Source organism: Phacochoerus africanus, chromosome 3 (genome assembly GCF_016906955.1).
Source record: "Phacochoerus africanus isolate WHEZ1 chromosome 3, ROS_Pafr_v1, whole genome shotgun sequence".
In the NCBI taxonomy this organism is placed as follows: domain Eukaryota; kingdom Metazoa; phylum Chordata; class Mammalia; order Artiodactyla; family Suidae; genus Phacochoerus; species Phacochoerus africanus.
Genome location: NC_062546.1, coordinates 159,737,682 through 159,754,791, shown reverse-complemented (window position 1 = coordinate 159,754,791; position 17,110 = coordinate 159,737,682). Strand labels below are relative to the sequence as shown.

The 17,110-nt window shown below is 38.5% G+C and overlaps 2 protein-coding genes across 2 annotated transcripts; both read right to left on the bottom strand.

The window, feature by feature from the left end:
* Positions 1-181: 181 nt before the first annotated feature.
* Positions 182-5,591, bottom strand: ASNSD1 (asparagine synthetase domain containing 1). The gene is made up of 3 exons (XM_047773053.1): positions 4,128-5,591; positions 3,661-3,842; positions 182-533 (listed from the first exon to the last, which is right to left on the bottom strand). The coding sequence occupies exons 1-3, from the start codon at positions 5,589-5,591 to the stop codon at positions 248-250; spliced, it is 1,932 nt and encodes a 643-aa protein (XP_047629009.1). The 3' UTR covers positions 182-247.
* On the bottom strand, positions 5,318-16,480 carry ASDURF (ASNSD1 upstream open reading frame). The gene is made up of 4 exons (XM_047773054.1): positions 16,226-16,480; positions 14,257-14,310; positions 12,788-12,863; positions 5,318-5,683 (listed from the first exon to the last, which is right to left on the bottom strand). Exons 1-4 carry the CDS (start codon positions 16,313-16,315, stop codon positions 5,613-5,615), a joined length of 291 nt encoding a protein of 96 aa, XP_047629010.1. The 5' UTR covers positions 16,316-16,480; the 3' UTR covers positions 5,318-5,612.
* Positions 16,481-17,110: the final 630 nt, after the last annotated feature.

Genomic DNA, 17,110 nt, shown 5'->3' with positions numbered 1-17,110 from the left:
ACTGCCTTCTTTTAGTGTTGCTGGTGGGACATTACCACGTAAGAGTTCAAAACAATGTTAAGTCACAGTTTAAAATATTCAAGCATAATCTCTTTCTCCAGAGTGTCAATTTGACTAAAGTGGTTGTATTAAATTACAAAGTTAAGTAAAAATTCATGTAATAAACTTGAAAACCACGTTATACAATAATAAAGCAGTAGAGTGTTTTATTTTTTTAAAACAATAAATGTTGTTACACTGTGGGATATTACAATTGAATCTCTTCTTCAATAGAAAGGTTTTCTAAAGAAATGACTTGGAGCCTTCCACATTTATCAGATGCCTTCTCATTATTCTTTTCCATTTTTGCAATTCTGGATCCAAATTGCATGGCCCGTTTTGGCAGAAGAGCAGAGGTTGTCAGACCAAGTTCCATTGCTGCAAGACGCAAAATTAGCTTTTCACCAATTCCACGGGGTAAAGTCAAGTTTGCTTTTTCCCAAACTGGTAGGGAATTTAGAAAGGAGACAACATTTTCATCCAGGAAAGGAAATCTAAAATAAAAAGTATAACCACTATTAAAAAAAATTCAATCTGTTGTGATTACTTCTTTTGCATTTTACTCAATGCTAAAATTTACAGTATAAATTCACTTTTTATGGTACTATTTTTCTAAATTAAAAATACTCTAGTTATTTATGCAATTTTACAGCTAAAATTTAATCACATTTACAAAGCATTTCATAACACCTAATTTAATACATATGCTAAAATATAAATAAATTTTCCCTCAATAGATAAATAAAGCCTAAGATGTCAAGAAATAATTTCAAATTGTTTCACAAGATATCTTTGGGGATGCTTTGAAAACAACATGGCCTTTAGTCAGTTATTCAATCTGCCCGTGCTTTATATGTCTAAAGAAACTGAACTTTAGGGATACAAAACCAACATGGAAGGGTTCTACTATATCCTGAACTTGCAAAATATTTACTTATAGTAAACCTTTACGGTATCGAAATTGTCTCACTACATTTAAACTGTTTAAATGGTGACAAACTGGTGTAACAGGACAAAGTATTAGATTTAAAAAAGAAAAAAAAAAAAAAGGAGTTCCCTGCTGACCTAGTGGTTAAGTACTCAGCATTGTCACTGCTGTGGCTGAAGTATGTTCCCTGGCCTTGTGAACTTTTCTATGCTGTGGGCACAGCCAAAAAAAAAAAAAAAAACAACCAAAAAAAACCCCCAAACAAACAATAAAAATCCTTTCTGTCCTTTTGCCTGCCCTAATTTCCTACCAAATTCTGTTCCTTTTTTTTTTGTTTAAGATTGGGAGTTCCTGTCGTGGCTCAGTGGTTAACGAATCCGACTAGGAACCATGAGGTTGCGGGTTTGGTCCCTGGCCTTGCTCAAGTGGGTTGCAGATCTGGCGTTGCCGTGAGCTGTGGTGTAGGTCGAAGACGCGGCTCGGATCCCATAATTGCTGTGTCTGTGGCTGTGGCTGGTGGCTACAGCTCTGATTAGACCCCTAGCCTGGGAACCTCCATATGCCACGGGTGTGACCCTAAAAAGCAAAAAAATAAAAAATAAATAAATTAAATTAAATTAAAAAAAGAAAAAAAAAGATACTCTAATACCATCCCCTACCACCACCAGTTCCTTAAAATGCAATATAATTACACTAGTATTTCAATTTCATTACATTTTATTCTAGCTTAAGTAGAGAGGCTGGAAGGGTAAAGGCATTTGTTATACAGAATATTTTATTAAAATGAATTAGTTATAAAGGCAAATTTAAACAGAGAAGCTAATGAATAGATTACAGTTGACTATGTATGCCAAAATCCATAATGAATTGGTTTAGATCTAGCTACTACATTTGCTAAATCACAATTCTGTATTAGCTGTTTTAAACATTGTTCATTTTCATTTCTACCCAAGGGTATCAAATGGAGGTCTGTAGAATTAATTGCTTTTACTAAATAAAATAAATCCCCATTTCTCCGAACTAGCTGAAATGGAGGACTGAATTTCTCTTTCTCTCTCTCATACACATACACCCTTCAAAAGGAAAACATTTTACATACTTTGTATTGCGACATTACTTATTATTTATTTCTTTTATAATGAAATTTTGAAAATTATGGTAATTTTACATGTCAGAACTGGCAACTCAGGAATGACATAGTAGACAAGACAAGAAACAATGCAGTCTCAGATTGAGAGTATGACGATGTTCCAATTCCCACAAAACTTAACGTGGACTCCTTGTTCTCGCATGCTTATACCCTTGTTATGAAACTACCACTTAATAAATTAACCTATTTGAAGAAATTTCTGCTTTTTATAGTTAAATGACACATCTTTTATCCATGATGCTTTAAGACGCTGTATTCAAGTACTTGTTCATTGTCATCAGAAATATGTTGTAGGTAAACACAAACCCTTAAGATTTAAAAAAAGAACCGGAGTTCCTGCTGTGGAGCAAAGGGATGGACGGTATCTTGGGAGTGCTGGGTCGAAGGTTCAATCCCTCTCCCAGCACAGTGGGTTAAAGATCTGGCATTGCCGCAGCTGCCATTTAGGTCGTGACTGCGGCTCAGATCTGATCCCTGCCCAGGGAACTCCATATGCTGTAGGGTGGCCGAAAATGGGAAAAATGTATACATATATATATATATACAAAAAATGTATACACACATACATGCATGAAAGTACCTTGATCTCTCAAAGTTTTAGGTAATCTGCAACATACAACTAAATTGTGTTTAAAAAAACATGTAACCTAGGGGAATCCAGTACTGGAACCACTTAAATTAGTATGGATCCACACAGGCATACCTTATTTTATTGTACTTCAGAGACATTGTGTTTTTCAGTTGTTTTTTTTAAACAAATTGAAGGTTTATGGCAACTCTGCATCAAACAAGTCTTTTGGTGATGCCGTTTTTCCAGCAGCATTTGTTCATTTCATGTCTCTGTGTCGCATTTTTAGAAATTTTCATATTTCAAAGTTTTTCATTTTATACTTGTGATATATATATTAGTGATCTTTGAGGTTACCATTGTGACTGCCTTTTGTATTTTTAAATTTAGGTATATGTATTTTTTAAGATGCAATACTATTGCATACTTAATAGATTACAGTATAAGGTAAACATGACTTGTCTGCACTGGAAACCAGAAAATCTGTATGACTTGCTTTATTACAGTGGTTTGGAACTGAACCTGCAATATCTCCAGGTAGGCCGGTACGTACAGGGATCTAAAGGACAAAGTCAGGCTATATGACACTGGAAAAAAAACCTTGGGAATGGGATTATGCCCTTACTGGAGGGAAAGTAAACATTAAAAAACAAAAAGCCCTTTAAATACCTTCTCTCAGTATATCACTATCTTACTTTTAGTCTTTTTTGCTGTAGTCTTAAAAACAATCATGTCATTGTATCATCTTTGAAAATTACTGAAAAGCCATTTCTTGGAGAATGAGTTCTGAAAAAAATGTTCTTCTGGCTCCCCAGCTTTGCTTCTGACTGACGTGCTTATAATATAAAGCCAAGATATTGTTGCTATTGTTATTCATTTGAGCAAGTATCCAAAGAAAAAGGAACCTAAAAATCTCTTTTACAGTCTATTGTTTTTATGAAAATACCCAACAATCCTGAGATAGATAAGAATTACCTTGCTTCTTTTCCATGATCACCAATAACCCTGTCATCACGACCAAGATTTCTAGAAGAAATTCGACCCAGTTCCATCTCGATTTCCTTATTCAATCCTTCTAGCCCGTGTTTCTGGAAGCGGACACGATGACGAGAATAACCGCCAAGTTGCTCATCTGCACCAATTCCAGTAAGAACTACCTATAAATGGTTTAAAGAAATCCATTTAAAACACGTTATCTACTATACAGTAAGGAAAATAAAGAAGATAAGTGCTTCAAAAACTATAATCCTCAAGGTAACATTTTCATAAAAAAACCACAAGGCAAAGTCATAAAATAGCAAAATATGCCCAATTTTTAAAGAATCACATACACTGCATGGTAGCTTAAATCCAACTAAAATATGCAGTGTTCTTGCAACTTAAAATGATCAAAGGGTCAAAATGAGGTGTCAGAAATTCTGAGAAGAAATACCGTGTCATACCTTTGCTCTGCTCTGATAGTGTTTTGCTTCATCCTGGGTCACTAACCAACCAACTCCGCCAGAAGCAAACCAGACGGCACAGCCAATGCTATCATCCAACACTGTATCCAAGGGCTGAACTAAATGGGATATTCGAGTCCTTCTGAATTTTTGCAGTTCTTCCAGAGAAACATTAATTTCAACAAAATTCCAAACCCGGGAAGGGTTGGCAGCTTGTAGTTCCCTCAGTCCTGTTCTTCCTGTGATTCGATCTGGCACGTTGAATTGTTCATCAGGACTAGCAGCAGAAGCAGCTGCGAGATCATTTTTAGAGGATTCCTCAGGAGGTATTTCATAATGATTTTTCTGTTTTTTCCCTTCTTTGTTAAAATGAGTTGGTGTGCTCTTTTCTTTCATCATGAAAGCCACATTAAGAAGATCAATTGGCTCATCTAAAGGAATATGACGGTCAGCAAGGGCTGCAATAACCATGGAATCAACACCACCAGAAAACAGGATTGCAACATTTGCTTTCCTATTATTAGTTTTCAGAACTTCACTTGGTGAGAGGTTTTCATCCCTAGGTAAACACAATACTCGTCTCTTGACTGCAGCACTCAGGACATCAATGAACTGCTGAACTACTTTGTTCATGTGCCCATCAGTAAGAAAGACCTTCAGGGTCTCTCTTGGTGGGATGCTGGAGATGCCACTGCAATGGATTTCAAATGGAGCTTGTGGCAGCATCATATTTAAAGGAACAACCGGTTTTTTAAGATAAAGTTTGGCTTCATTTTCTACCACTGATACAAATGTTGGTAAGTCTGCTGAAATGAGAGTCAGGATCCCAGCACATTCTTTGATAACATTATTCCCAGTGTTATATTTCCAAGGATACAATTTTAAAACAACAGATTTGGAAATGGAAGCAGATAGGAGATCAATTCTGAAAATTCCAGATGCTGGAACTTCTTGCCACTGATTAACCACTCCAGACGTTTGGGTGGCAACTGAAGAGAGGCAGAAACTCTTGCCCAAATTACTAAATTGCCAAAGCAAGCTACGACGACCAAAAAAATCCCTCCCAAACCATAAAGAATGACTAGATGCTTGATAATATATAAAGGACCAAGGACCTTGGACTTCTGAGAAGACTGACAAAATATCAGACTCATTCTTACAAGAGGAAAGATAATTAAACATTATTTGAGTGTCATTCTCTTCAGCTGCAACCTTTATTCCACCAAAGACTTCTCCATTCCACAGGAATACATTGCCTCTTTCATCTTCCACAGGCTGGGCTGTCAGCACGCCTCTTAAGTGAAGGACATGACCAGAAAATAAACAGTGATAGTCAGCATTAGACTTTAACAACTGTTTACTACTATTGGGTCCCCGCCGTTTAAGATTACATAGTAAATCCTCTTTCAAGTTTTTGCTGAAATACTCAATGGAAAAGCTTACAGCACAACAAATGCCACACATTGCTATGTAAAATCAAGTTGACTATTTCTTGATCTTGGTCTTCTCTGAGTTTTCTGTTTCTTGATATTCTTTTCTCAGCTCATCTAATATATCTGTGGGGGAGGGGAGAAGAAATAATAAGTGAAATAAAAATTTCTGGACCTCTGCCTAGTTATTCATAGGGCAACACATGTGATTTACCAAGATCAAACCATTTGAGTATATGTACTGTGTCAGTTTGAATAATTTACAACAGACTTCTGGTAAAGAATGTTTATCTTTTAAAGAACTAGCTTGTTAAATGCTTATTTTGACATAAGCAGTGGGCTATGTACTTCATATATATGTACCATTTTATTTAAATCCCGTAAGACTTTGGAAGTGATCCACTCAAAATTACAAGGGTAGGATCAGCTGCATAGGACTGCCAGCTCCAGGCAGGACCCCCTGCAGCCCAGAAAAGCTGCAACAAGCCGGGCCAAGCCAGGAAAAGATCTCAGACGGTCTTTCTGAGTCAGGCTGCCCTGGGGAGGAGCCTCTTGGGTTTCCAGTGGCCCTGCTACCCGCCCAAGCCCCTAGGGGGTGCCCCACTCCCACGGAATAGCTGCTCAGCACCACCAGCCCCCTAGAAGAGCCCCTGCAGCCCAGAAAAGCTGCAACAAGCTTGGCCAGACTGTGAAAAGATCCGCCTACATTCTCAGGCCATCCTTCTGAGTTAGGCTGCCCTAGGGAAGAGCCTCTTAGGTTCTCAGTGACCCAGATAGCTGCTGCAGCCCCCAGGGGGTGCTGCACTCCTGAGGAACAGCTGCCCAATACCGCCAACCCCCTGCAAGAACCCCATAGCCTAAAAACACCAGAGCAAGCTCTGCATGACCACGTGAAATCTGCTACCATTGTGGTGTGGACCTCCCAGTCCTGTCTGCCCTCAGGAAGTCCTCCTTTGCTTCAAAGAAACACTGTTAGCCCCATCAACACTCCAGAAAAGCCACACTGCCTCAAAAAAGATTGACCAACAACGCCAGCCCTCAGGAAATATTCCACAGCAGTGACAAGGCAAACACTGCCTGATAACGGAGAGTACAACTCCCTCAGGAGAAAGAAAACAACAAGCAAGATGAAGAAGCTGAGAAACCACCCCCAGTCAAACCAACAAGAGAACTCACCTAAAACAGTCAACAATGAAACAGATCTCTGCAGTCTGACAGACCTGGAGTTCAAAAGAGAAATAGTGAAAATACTGAAGGAATTAAGAGAAGATATGAACAGTAATGCAGATACCCTCAGAAAGGAACTAGAAAATATAAGGAGGAGCCAAGAAAAACTAGAACATTCATTTGCAGAGATGCAAACTGAACTAAGGGCAGTAAAAACCAGAATGAATAATGCAGAAGAACAAATCAGTGATATGGAAGATAGAATAATGGAAATCACTCAATCCGGTCAACAGACAGAAAACCGAATCAAAAAACTGGAAAGCAATATAAGAGACCTATGGGATAATATAAAGCGGGCCAATCTACGCATAATAGGAATTCCAGAAGGAGTAGAAAAAGATAAGGGGATGGAAAATATATTTGAAGAAATTATCGCTGGAAACTTCCCAAATCTAAAGGATACTGGGTTCAAGATACAAGAAGCACAGAGGGCCCCAAACAAACTGAACCCAAATAGACCCACAGCAAGACACATCATAATAAAAATGGCAAAAGTTAGTGATAAAGAGAGGATCCTAAAGGCAGCAAGAGAAAAACAGAATGTTACCTGCAAGGGAACCCCCATAAGAATATCAGCTGATTTCTCTACAGAAACACTACAGGCCAGGAGGGAATGGCAAGAGATATTTAAAGTGCTAAAAGGAAAAAATATGCAACCTAGAATACTCTATCCAGCAAGAATATCATTTAAAATAGAAGGGGAAATAAAAATTTTTTCCAACAAACAAAAACTTAAAGAATACAGCAACCCAAACCCAGGTTAAAGGAAATATTGAAAGGGCTTCTCTAAACCAAAAAGAAAGGAAGGAAAGGGAAGAAAAAAGAAAAGAAAAAAAAAAGAAGAAGAGGAAGAACTAGGACTGAGGAAACCACAATCAGAGAGCAGTCACTCAAATAAGCCAGCATACACATTTAATCATGAAGAGGCCTCAAACAAAATAAAATTAAAAAGAAAAAAATAAAAAAGAGTCATCAAAACCATAAAATGTGGGCAAGGGATGTTAGGAAGTAAATAACCCTTTTTGTTTGTTTGTATGTTTCTCTTCTTAATTTTAATATAGTAATGAAGTGTTTGAACTTACAGGACCATCAGGCTAAAACACACAATTATGGGAAGGGGTTAGCATACTTAAAAAACAGGGCTACCACAAGCCAAAACCAAATATGGCATTTGCAAAAAATGAAAAAAAAATACACTCAAGCAGATAATAACAGGAGACCATCCAACCAAAAAAAAAAAACCAAAAAAACAAAAAAACAAAAAGAAAGGAGAACCATAGAACCATAGAATCAACTGGAACACGAGGTTCAAATGGCAATAAATAATCATCTATCAATTATCACCTTAAATGTCAATGGACTGAACGCCCCAATCAAAAGACACAGAGTGGCTGAGTGGATAAAAAGGCAAAACCTTCAATATGCTGCCTACAAGAAACTCACCTTAGGACAAAAGATACATATAGATTGAAAGTGAAAAGGTGGGTAAAAATATTTCACGCCAATAGACATGACAGAAAAGCAGGAGTCACAACGCTCATATCGGACAAAATAGACTTTAAAACAAAAGACATAAAGCAAGACAAAGAAGGACACTACTTAATGATTAAGGGATCCATCCAAGGAGAGGATGTTACTATCGTCAACATATATGCCCCAAATACAGGAGCACCCAGATACATACAACAAATATTAACAGATATAAAGGGAGATATTGATGAGAATACAATCATAGTAGGAGACCTTAATACCCCCCCTCACATCAATGGACAGATCCTCTAGACAGAAAACCAATAAAGCAACAGAGATCCTAAAGGAAACAATAGAAAAGTTAGACTTAATGGATATCTTCAGGATGCTACATCCAAAAAAAGCAGAATATGCATTCTTCTCAAATGCTCATGAAACATTCTCAAGAATCGACCACATATTGGGACACAAAGCGAATCTCAATAAATTTAGGAGCATAGAAATTATCTCAAGTATCTTCTCTGACCACAATGCCATGAAATTAGAAACCAACCATGGGAAAAGGAAAGAGAAAAAACCTACTGCATGGAGACTAAACAACATGCTACTAAAAAACCAATGGGTCAATGAGGAAATCAAGAAGGAAATTAAAAACTACCTTGAAACAAATGATAATGAAGACACAACCTCTCGAAATCTATGGATGCTGCGAAAGCAGTGCTCAGAGGGAAATTTATAGCAATACAGGCCTTTCTCAAAAAAGAAGAAAGATCCCAAATGGACAACTTAACCCTCCAACTAAATGAATTAGAAAAAGAAGAACAAAAAAGGCCTAAAGTCAGCAGAAGGAAGGAAATTATAAAGATCAAAGAAGAAATCAATAAAATCAAGACTCAAAAAACAATAGAGAAAATTAATAAAACCAAGAGCTGGTTCTTTGAAAAGGTGAACAAAATTGACAAACCCCTGGCCAGACTCACTAAAAAGAGGAGAGAAAGAACCCAAATAACCAAAATTATAAATGAAAAAGGAGAAATCACAATGGATACAGCAGAAATGCAAAAAAACCATAAGAGAAGACTATGAACAACTCTACGGCAACAAGTTTGACAATCTGGAAGAAATGGACAATTTTCTAGAATCTTACAGCCTGCCAAAACTGAATCAAGTAGAAACAGATCAACTGAACAGACCGATCACTAGAAATGAAATTGAAGAGGTCATAAAATCACTCCCTACCAATAAAAGTCCAGGACCAGATGGCTTCACAGGTGAATTCTATCAAACATATAAAGAGGAATTGGTGCCCATCCTCCTTAAACTCTTTCAAAAGGTTGAAGAAGAAGGAATACTCCCAAAGACATTCTAGGATGCCACCATCACCCTCATTCCAAAACCAGACAGAGATACCACCAAAAAAGAAAACTATCGCCCAATATCATTGATGAATATAGATGCAAAAATTCTCAACAAAATCTTAGCCAACCGAATCCAACAACATACCAAAAAAATTATACACCATGACCAGGTTGGGTTCATCCCAGGTTCACAAGGATGGTTCAACATATGCAAATCAATCAGCATCGTACACCACATTAACAAAAAAAAAAGTCAAAAATCATATGATCATCTCAATAGACGCAGAAAAAGCATTTGACAAAGTCCAACATCCATTCATGATCAAGACCCTCGCCAAAGTGGGTATAGAGGAACACTCCTGAATTTGATCAAAGCCATTTATGATAAACCCACAGCAAATATAATCCTCAATGGGGAAAAACTGAAAGCCTTCTCACTCCAATCTGGAACAAGACAGGGATGCCCACTCTCACCACTGCTCTTCAACATAGTTTTGGAAGTCCTAGCCACAGCAATTAGACAAACAAAAGAAATAAAAGGCATCCAAACAGGAAGAGAAGAGATCAAACTGTCACTGTATGCAGATGACATGATACTATACATAGAAAACCCTAAGGACTCAACCCCAAAAACTCCTTGAACTGATTCATAATTCAGCAAAGTAGCAGGATATAAGATTAACATTCAGAAGTCAGTTGCATTTCTGTATACCAGCAATGAAATATTAGAAAAGGAATACAAAAATACGATACCTTTTAAAATTGCACCTCACAAAATCCAATACCTCGGAATACACCTGACCAAGGAGGTAAAGGACCTATATGCCAAGAACTATAAAAACTTTCATCAAAGAAATCAAAGAAGATGGAAAGAAATGGAAAGATATTCCATGTTCCTGGATTGGGAAAATCAATATTGGAAAAATGGCCATACTACCCAAAGCAATCTACAGATCCAATGCAATCCCTATCAAATGACCCATGACATTTTCACAGAACTACAACAAACAATCCAAACATTTATATGGAACCACAAAAGACCCAGAATCGCCAAAGCAATCCTGAGAAACAAAAACCAGGAGGCATAACTCTCCCAGACTTCAAGAAATACTACAAAGCCACAGTCATCAAAACAGTGTGGTACTGGTATCAAAACAGACAGACAGACCAATGGAACAGAATAGAGAATCTGGAAATAAACCCGGACACCTATGGTCAATTAATCTTTGACAAGGGAGGCAAGAACATCAAATGGGAAAAAGAAAGTCTATTCAGCAAGCATTGCTGGGGAAACCTGGACAGCTGCATGCAAAGCAATGAAACTAGAACACACCCTCACACCATGCACAAAAATAAACTCCAATGGCTGAAAGACTTAAATAGACGACAGGACACCATCAAACTCCTAGAAGAAAACATAGGCAAAACACTCTCTGACATCAACATCATGAATATTTCTCAGGTCAGTCTCCCAAAGCAATAGAAATTAGAGCAAAAATAAACCCATGGGACCTCATCAAACTGAAAAGATTTTGCACAGCAAAGGAAACCCAAAAGAAAACAAAAAGACAACTTTCAGAATGGGAGAAAATAGTTTCAAATGATGCAACCGACAAGGGCTTAATCTCTAGAATATATAAACTTATACAACCCAACAGCAAAAAAGCCAATCAAGCAATGGAAAAATGGGCAAAAGACCCGAATAGACATTTCTCCAAGGAAGATATACAGATGGCCAACAAACACATGAAAAAATGCTCAACATCGCTGGTTATAAGAGAAATGCAAATCAAAACTACCATGAGGTACCCCCCTCACACCAGTCAGAATGGCCATCATTAATAAATCCACAAATAACAAGTGCTGGAGGGGCTGTGGAGAAAAGGGAACCCTCCTACACTGTTGGTGGGAATGTAAACTGGTACAGCCACTATGGAGAACCGTTTGGAGATACCTTAGAAACCTATACATAGAACTTCCATATGACCCCGCAATCCCACTCCTGGGCATCTATCCGGACAAAACTCTACTTAAAAGAGACACGTGCACCCGCATGTTCATTGCAGCACTATTCACAATAGCCAAGACATGGAAACAACCCAAATGTCCATCGACAGATGATTGGATTCGGAAGATGTGGTATATACACACAATGGAATACTACTCAGCCATAAAAAGAATGCCATAATGCCATTTGCAGCAACATGGATGGAGCTAGAGAATCTCATACTGAGTGAAATGAGCCAGAAGGACAAAGACAAATACCATATGATATCACTTATAACTGGAATCTAATATCCAGCACAAATGAACATCTCCTCAGAAAAGAAAATCATGGACTTGGAGAAGAGACTTGTAGCTGCCTGATGGGAGGGGAAGGGAGTGGGAGGGATCGGGAGCTTGGGCTTATCAGACACAACTTAGAATAGATTTACAAGGAGATCCTTCTGAGTAGCATTGAGAACTATGTCTAGATACTCATATTGCAACAGAACAAAGGGCTGGAGGAAAAAATGTATACATGTAAGGATAACCTGACCCCCTTGCTGTACAGTGAGGAAAAAAAAAAAATTACAAGGGTAGAAAGTGATTGAACAGTATTTTATACCTAGATTTGTCTAAAACTCCAAAGTTTACATTAGCAATTATGCTAATACATCTTATGTTTTACTTGATTTCATTTGAAATCAAGGTTTTTTTTAGACTCATTTTGGAAGGCTAACTTGAAGAAAACCAAATCACTATATTAATTTTATTAATAGATATACCCTTATCCAATTTTAAGATATATAGTTAAACATTCAGATATAGAAAGTGGGAGTTGCTGTTGTGGCTCAGTGGTTAATGAATCTGACTAGCATCCATGAAGACACAGGTTGGATCCGTAGCCTTGCTCAGTGGGTTAAGGATCTGGTGTTGCCGTGAGCTATGGTGTAGGTTGCAGATGCAGCTCGGATCCTGTGTTGCTGTGGCTGTGGTGTAGGCCAGCAGCTGTAGCTCTGATTCAACCCCTAGCCTGGGAACCTCCATATGCCACGGTGTAGCACTAAAAAGCAAAAACAAAACAAACAAAAAACAGATACAGACAGTGTAATTTAGGCACTATTATGAATTTCTACAGAAAGCCCACAAAAGAATTTCTCTGTGTTTCCACATAATATACCAAAAAACTTACTTTTGCTTTCAGAAAGCATTTCCGTTCGGTCTGCAAGAAAGAATATGTTGCTGTTCTGTTGCTGCCTATATACTTTCTGCAAAACATAATTTAGGCTAATATCATGATTTGATTTTAAAAGTAGCAGATGTCAAAACTCTGAACCCTATTATTGCTTATTCTTGGACTTCACTAACATATTCAGAACAATACTTTAGCAAATACGGACAAACAAAAGTCACCCATTATCCAACTATCTAGAAACTGCTACCATGAACACTGAAGTAAAACTCTTTCTCTGTGTATACTGTAATACCAGTTATACCATTTTTCTTTTGTAATATTACAATTTATTTGGTCAGTCCTCAAGTTTCAGGTGTTACCAATTTTTCGCCATTATAAATCAATGTTGTGATGCACTCCCATGTTTTTTTGTTTGTTTGTTTTAATTTTTTTTTTTGCCTTTTCTGGGGCCGCTTCCACGGCATATGGAGGTTCCCAGGCTAGGAACCTGTTGTCGCTGGCCTACGCCACAGCCATAGCAACATGGGATCCAAGCCATGTCTATGACCCACACCATAGCACACGGCAACACTGAATCCTTAATCCACTGAGCAAGGCCAGGGATCGAACCTGCAACCCCATGGTTCCTAATTGGATTCATTGACCACTGAGCCACAATGGGAACTCCACTCCCATGTTTTTTTTTTTTTTTTTCCTAAGTATCAATTCCTATCAATAGAACTGCTGTATCAAAGTGTTACATAGTTTTAAGACTTTGGTACATTCTGCCAACTTGCCCTCTAGAAAGTTTGTACGAATTGTACCCTAACTTTTAATATTCCACAAACGACCATATCAGAAATGTCTAACCTGTCAGTTACCAAATAATTTTTAAAATGTTTTAAAGGGTTCAAATCATTCTTCCTTACCTTCAAAATATAATTTTTGGCAAATATAACTACACGTGAAGCAGTAGCTTGATTGTTTATAAATACATTAAGAGAAATGGTGTTAAATAACAACAATAAAAGATTTGGAAGCTTTCTGTAAAAAACTCAGGGAAGGGGAAGAGGAAGCATTTATCCTTTTTTTAAAAAAAATAATTATCTACATTCACTTAAAGGACTAGTTTCTTATCTTTTTAGTATATTTAAATAAAGTTCATTTCAAAAGAAAACACCAAATTCAAGTATAAAACAAAGACTATTAGTGATTACAGCTCCAAGATAAAATAATTAGTATCACTTTGTTCAAAGGTAATGTCAATTGCATATTATGGGGAAAAGATATCATCAACTATGATTAATATATAGACATCCATATATGATACATACACACTTTTCACTTTTGCAATTTAACTAAAAAGATGCTGAAATCTTATAAATTTTGACATAAATCTTATATATAGTTCTTATAACTTTTATATAAGCTAATGAGATATAATCAAACCCTCTGGCATACTGTTCAGAATAATTCTAATAACTTACCCTGTTCTTCTTTAGGTTAGAAAGTTCATCCACAATAATTTTTTGTTCTTTAATCTATTGAAATAAAGAAGATTTTCTTAAATCAGAAGATAGCAAAGTATGCTCACTGAGGGACCTTTAAAATTAAAAAGATGTGATAAGGGGCTAAAATGTACTGATTGTCCAAATGGACAGTCGGTGAATATATAGATTGTTTTCAACAACAGTGTGTGTGGTGGTGCAAGTGTGGGAAAATTGGGGGAAGAAAGAGTGATCAGACCTGCCAGGTGTTAGATGGCCCCTTGGACCCAGATAGGATATTGGTAACCAGCATTCATATTCAGGGAACAGCCACAGTTAACTAAACAAGGTTTATACCTTTTATTTAAAAGTGACAATATGAAATAAAAACATAATGTGCACCAAAACCCAAAAGCAATACCAATTTTTTCAATGATTTCACTTAAGTTGTATTTTAACTTTCTTGAAAAATACCAAATGGAATGTGGGGTGGGTCACTCCTCCCAACCTCATCCCCCAATACCAATGCTTTTCATGACTTATGTCCTAAATGGTGCGGCCACACATTCAGACTAAGCAAGCAGTAGTAAATGCCCTACCGGGGGGTGGGGTGTGGGGGGCAGTACAACCTATCACTTTTCCTCTCTGCTTTACTCCTCTCTGTATCTCAAAAGCTAGCACAGATGCTGTCACTGTTGAACTAGGTCTCACTTTTTATTAGTAAGAGAAGGTTCAATCAGTAATGGTAGTTATTTTGTGAACAGCACTGATTACATAGTATCACTAAATCCTCTAAAAGGAGATCCTGTATGATCTTTGCTAGACCTTAAACACCTCAGGGATATATCACACATCAGTATAAGTGGTGAGCTATGGTGATAAAGGGACATCTTTGAAGTGGGCCTTAAATGTTAACCTGATAGGACTTTGTAATGGACTTAAGGGGTGGCTCCCAGATTACTGGCACAGACAGGTGGATAGTTGGTGGTGATATTTTCTGAGACACAGGATATCAGCAGCAGCTCTAGGGTGGGCAGTATTTCTTCCCTTGTGCAGCAGGTTAAAGATCCAGCGTTATCACTGGAGCGGCCTGGGTTGCTGCTGAAGCACAGGTTTGATCACTGGCCTGGGAACGAACTTCCACATGCCCCAAGCTCAACAGTATGTAGAAAACCTGGAGTTCCTGTGGTGGCGCAGTGGTTAACGAATCCGACTAGAAACCATGAGGTTGTGGGTTCGATCCCTGGCCTTGCTCAGTGGGTTAAGGATCTGGCGTTGTCATGAGCTGTGATGTAAGTCAGAGGAGGCTTGGATCCCATTGCTGTGGCTACAGCTCCAATTAGACCCCTAGCCTGGGAACCTCCATATGCCGCTTGTGCGGTCCTAGAAAAGGCAAAAAGAAAAAAAAAAAGAGTATATAGAAAACTCAACCATGAATCTCAAAGACATTATGCTGAGTGAGAGAAGCCAATCTTAGAATGACATATGCTATGATTTTATCTACATGATGTTCCCTAAAGGACAAAACTGTTCTGTCATCGGCAGCAGATCAGGCTGCGGCCAGAGCTTCTAGGTGGGGGAAAGCATGGCTATAAAGGGAGTCAGTCTCTTGGGGTAATGGAACAGTTCTGTATCCCAATAGTGGTAGTCAAACAAATTTATACATGTGCTAGATTTACAGAAAAGGAAAAAGGTAAATTTTATTGTATAAGGGCTTTTAAAATAAGACTTAAAAATTGGGGGTTTAAAAAAACCCAAAAAACAAAACCACCCAACTAAACCTCCGCCCTACTGCTATCTGGGACTAATCTCGGGACAAGTTTCACGATCTCCCTTTAACAGTAGCTGTCAATGCAGCCCAGTCCGGCAAAGCCGAAATCGGACCACACGGCCACAGTGGATCTTCTCTGAGGACGAATAGCACCCTGTCCCGCGCCTGGGGGCCTTGTCACCTCGTCCCCACACTCACCTTGCGGCTTAGATCTTCCTTTTGAGGGGTCGAGTTGTCGGTGGAGACCAGCCCTGCGCCGTCCTCGGGTTGAACGCCCCGGCTAGGCATCTCCAGAGCATCAAATACCTGGATGCGCGGCCCGGACAGCGACCCAGCAGTGCGCAGCCTACACCCCCCGAGCGTGTGCTATCCCAGCGGCTCCAGCCCCTCCCTTTCCGTCGGGTGAGTCCTACCAAAGGCTTCCACGCGCTCACTGGAACGCCTGCGCAGTCCGAGCGGGCCTTGGAGCAGTTGCGCGCGTGCGCTCAGATTATTAGCAAGCACGTGAGCAGAGCCTTGTTGTGAAACCTGAGAGGTTTCCGAACTGTCCCCCTAGCGGAGGAGAAGTTGAAACACTCTCATAGTCTCGTTACGATTCGGCATCCAGTAGACTGTGAGTTACAGGCGCCTCCCAGTGGTAAATATGAAGAATAGACGAGCATTCGAAATGCTACTTAATATTTATTATCTAGGCAAGAATATGAAGCTATACACAGATTTAAGAGATACGTTGTTGGTAATAGAACTGTACAGCCTTGATAAAGCTTTTGTTAACTTGTTATTAAGGTTAAAAGATAAATACTGGATTCACAGTTAAATATGAATTTCAGATAAATGAGTAATTTTTAATATAGGTATACTCATGCAATAGTCACAATCTTACTCCTATGAGAAAAATCATCCAAAATTGGCAAGAAATTACCAGGTTTTCTTTCATAGCTTTTCTGGCTTTGACTTTCTATTGACTGGGCTTTTTTTTTTTTTTTAGGGGCCGCACCCACGCATATGGAAGTTCCTAGGCTGGGGGTCAGCTGGAGCAACAGCAATGCCAGATCCTAGTAGCGTCTGGGATCAACACCACAG

Excerpts from the sequence above, each read along its gene's own strand:
- ASNSD1 (XM_047773053.1), bottom strand. The coding sequence starts at position 5,591 with ATGTGTGGCATTTGTTGTGCTGTAAGCTTTTCCATTGAGTATTTCAGC. Across the intron at positions 3,843-4,127 it reads ACTATCAGAGCAGAGCAAAG|GTAGTTCTTACTGGAATTGG; the intron begins GTATGACACGGT and ends AACCATTTATAG. Across the intron at positions 534-3,660 it reads GATCATGGAAAAGAAGCAAG|ATTTCCTTTCCTGGATGAAA; the intron begins GTAATTCTTATC and ends TTTTTATTTTAG.
- ASDURF (XM_047773054.1), bottom strand. The coding sequence starts at position 16,315 with ATGCCTAGCCGGGGCGTTCAACCCGAGGACGGCGCAGGGCTGGTCTCC. Across the intron at positions 14,311-16,225 it reads AGGAAGATCTAAGCCGCAAG|ATTAAAGAACAAAAAATTAT; the intron begins GTGAGTGTGGGG and ends TTATTTCAATAG. Across the intron at positions 5,684-12,787 it reads AATGCTTTCTGAAAGCAAAA|ATATATTAGATGAGCTGAGA; the intron begins GTAAGTTTTTTG and ends CCTCCCCCACAG.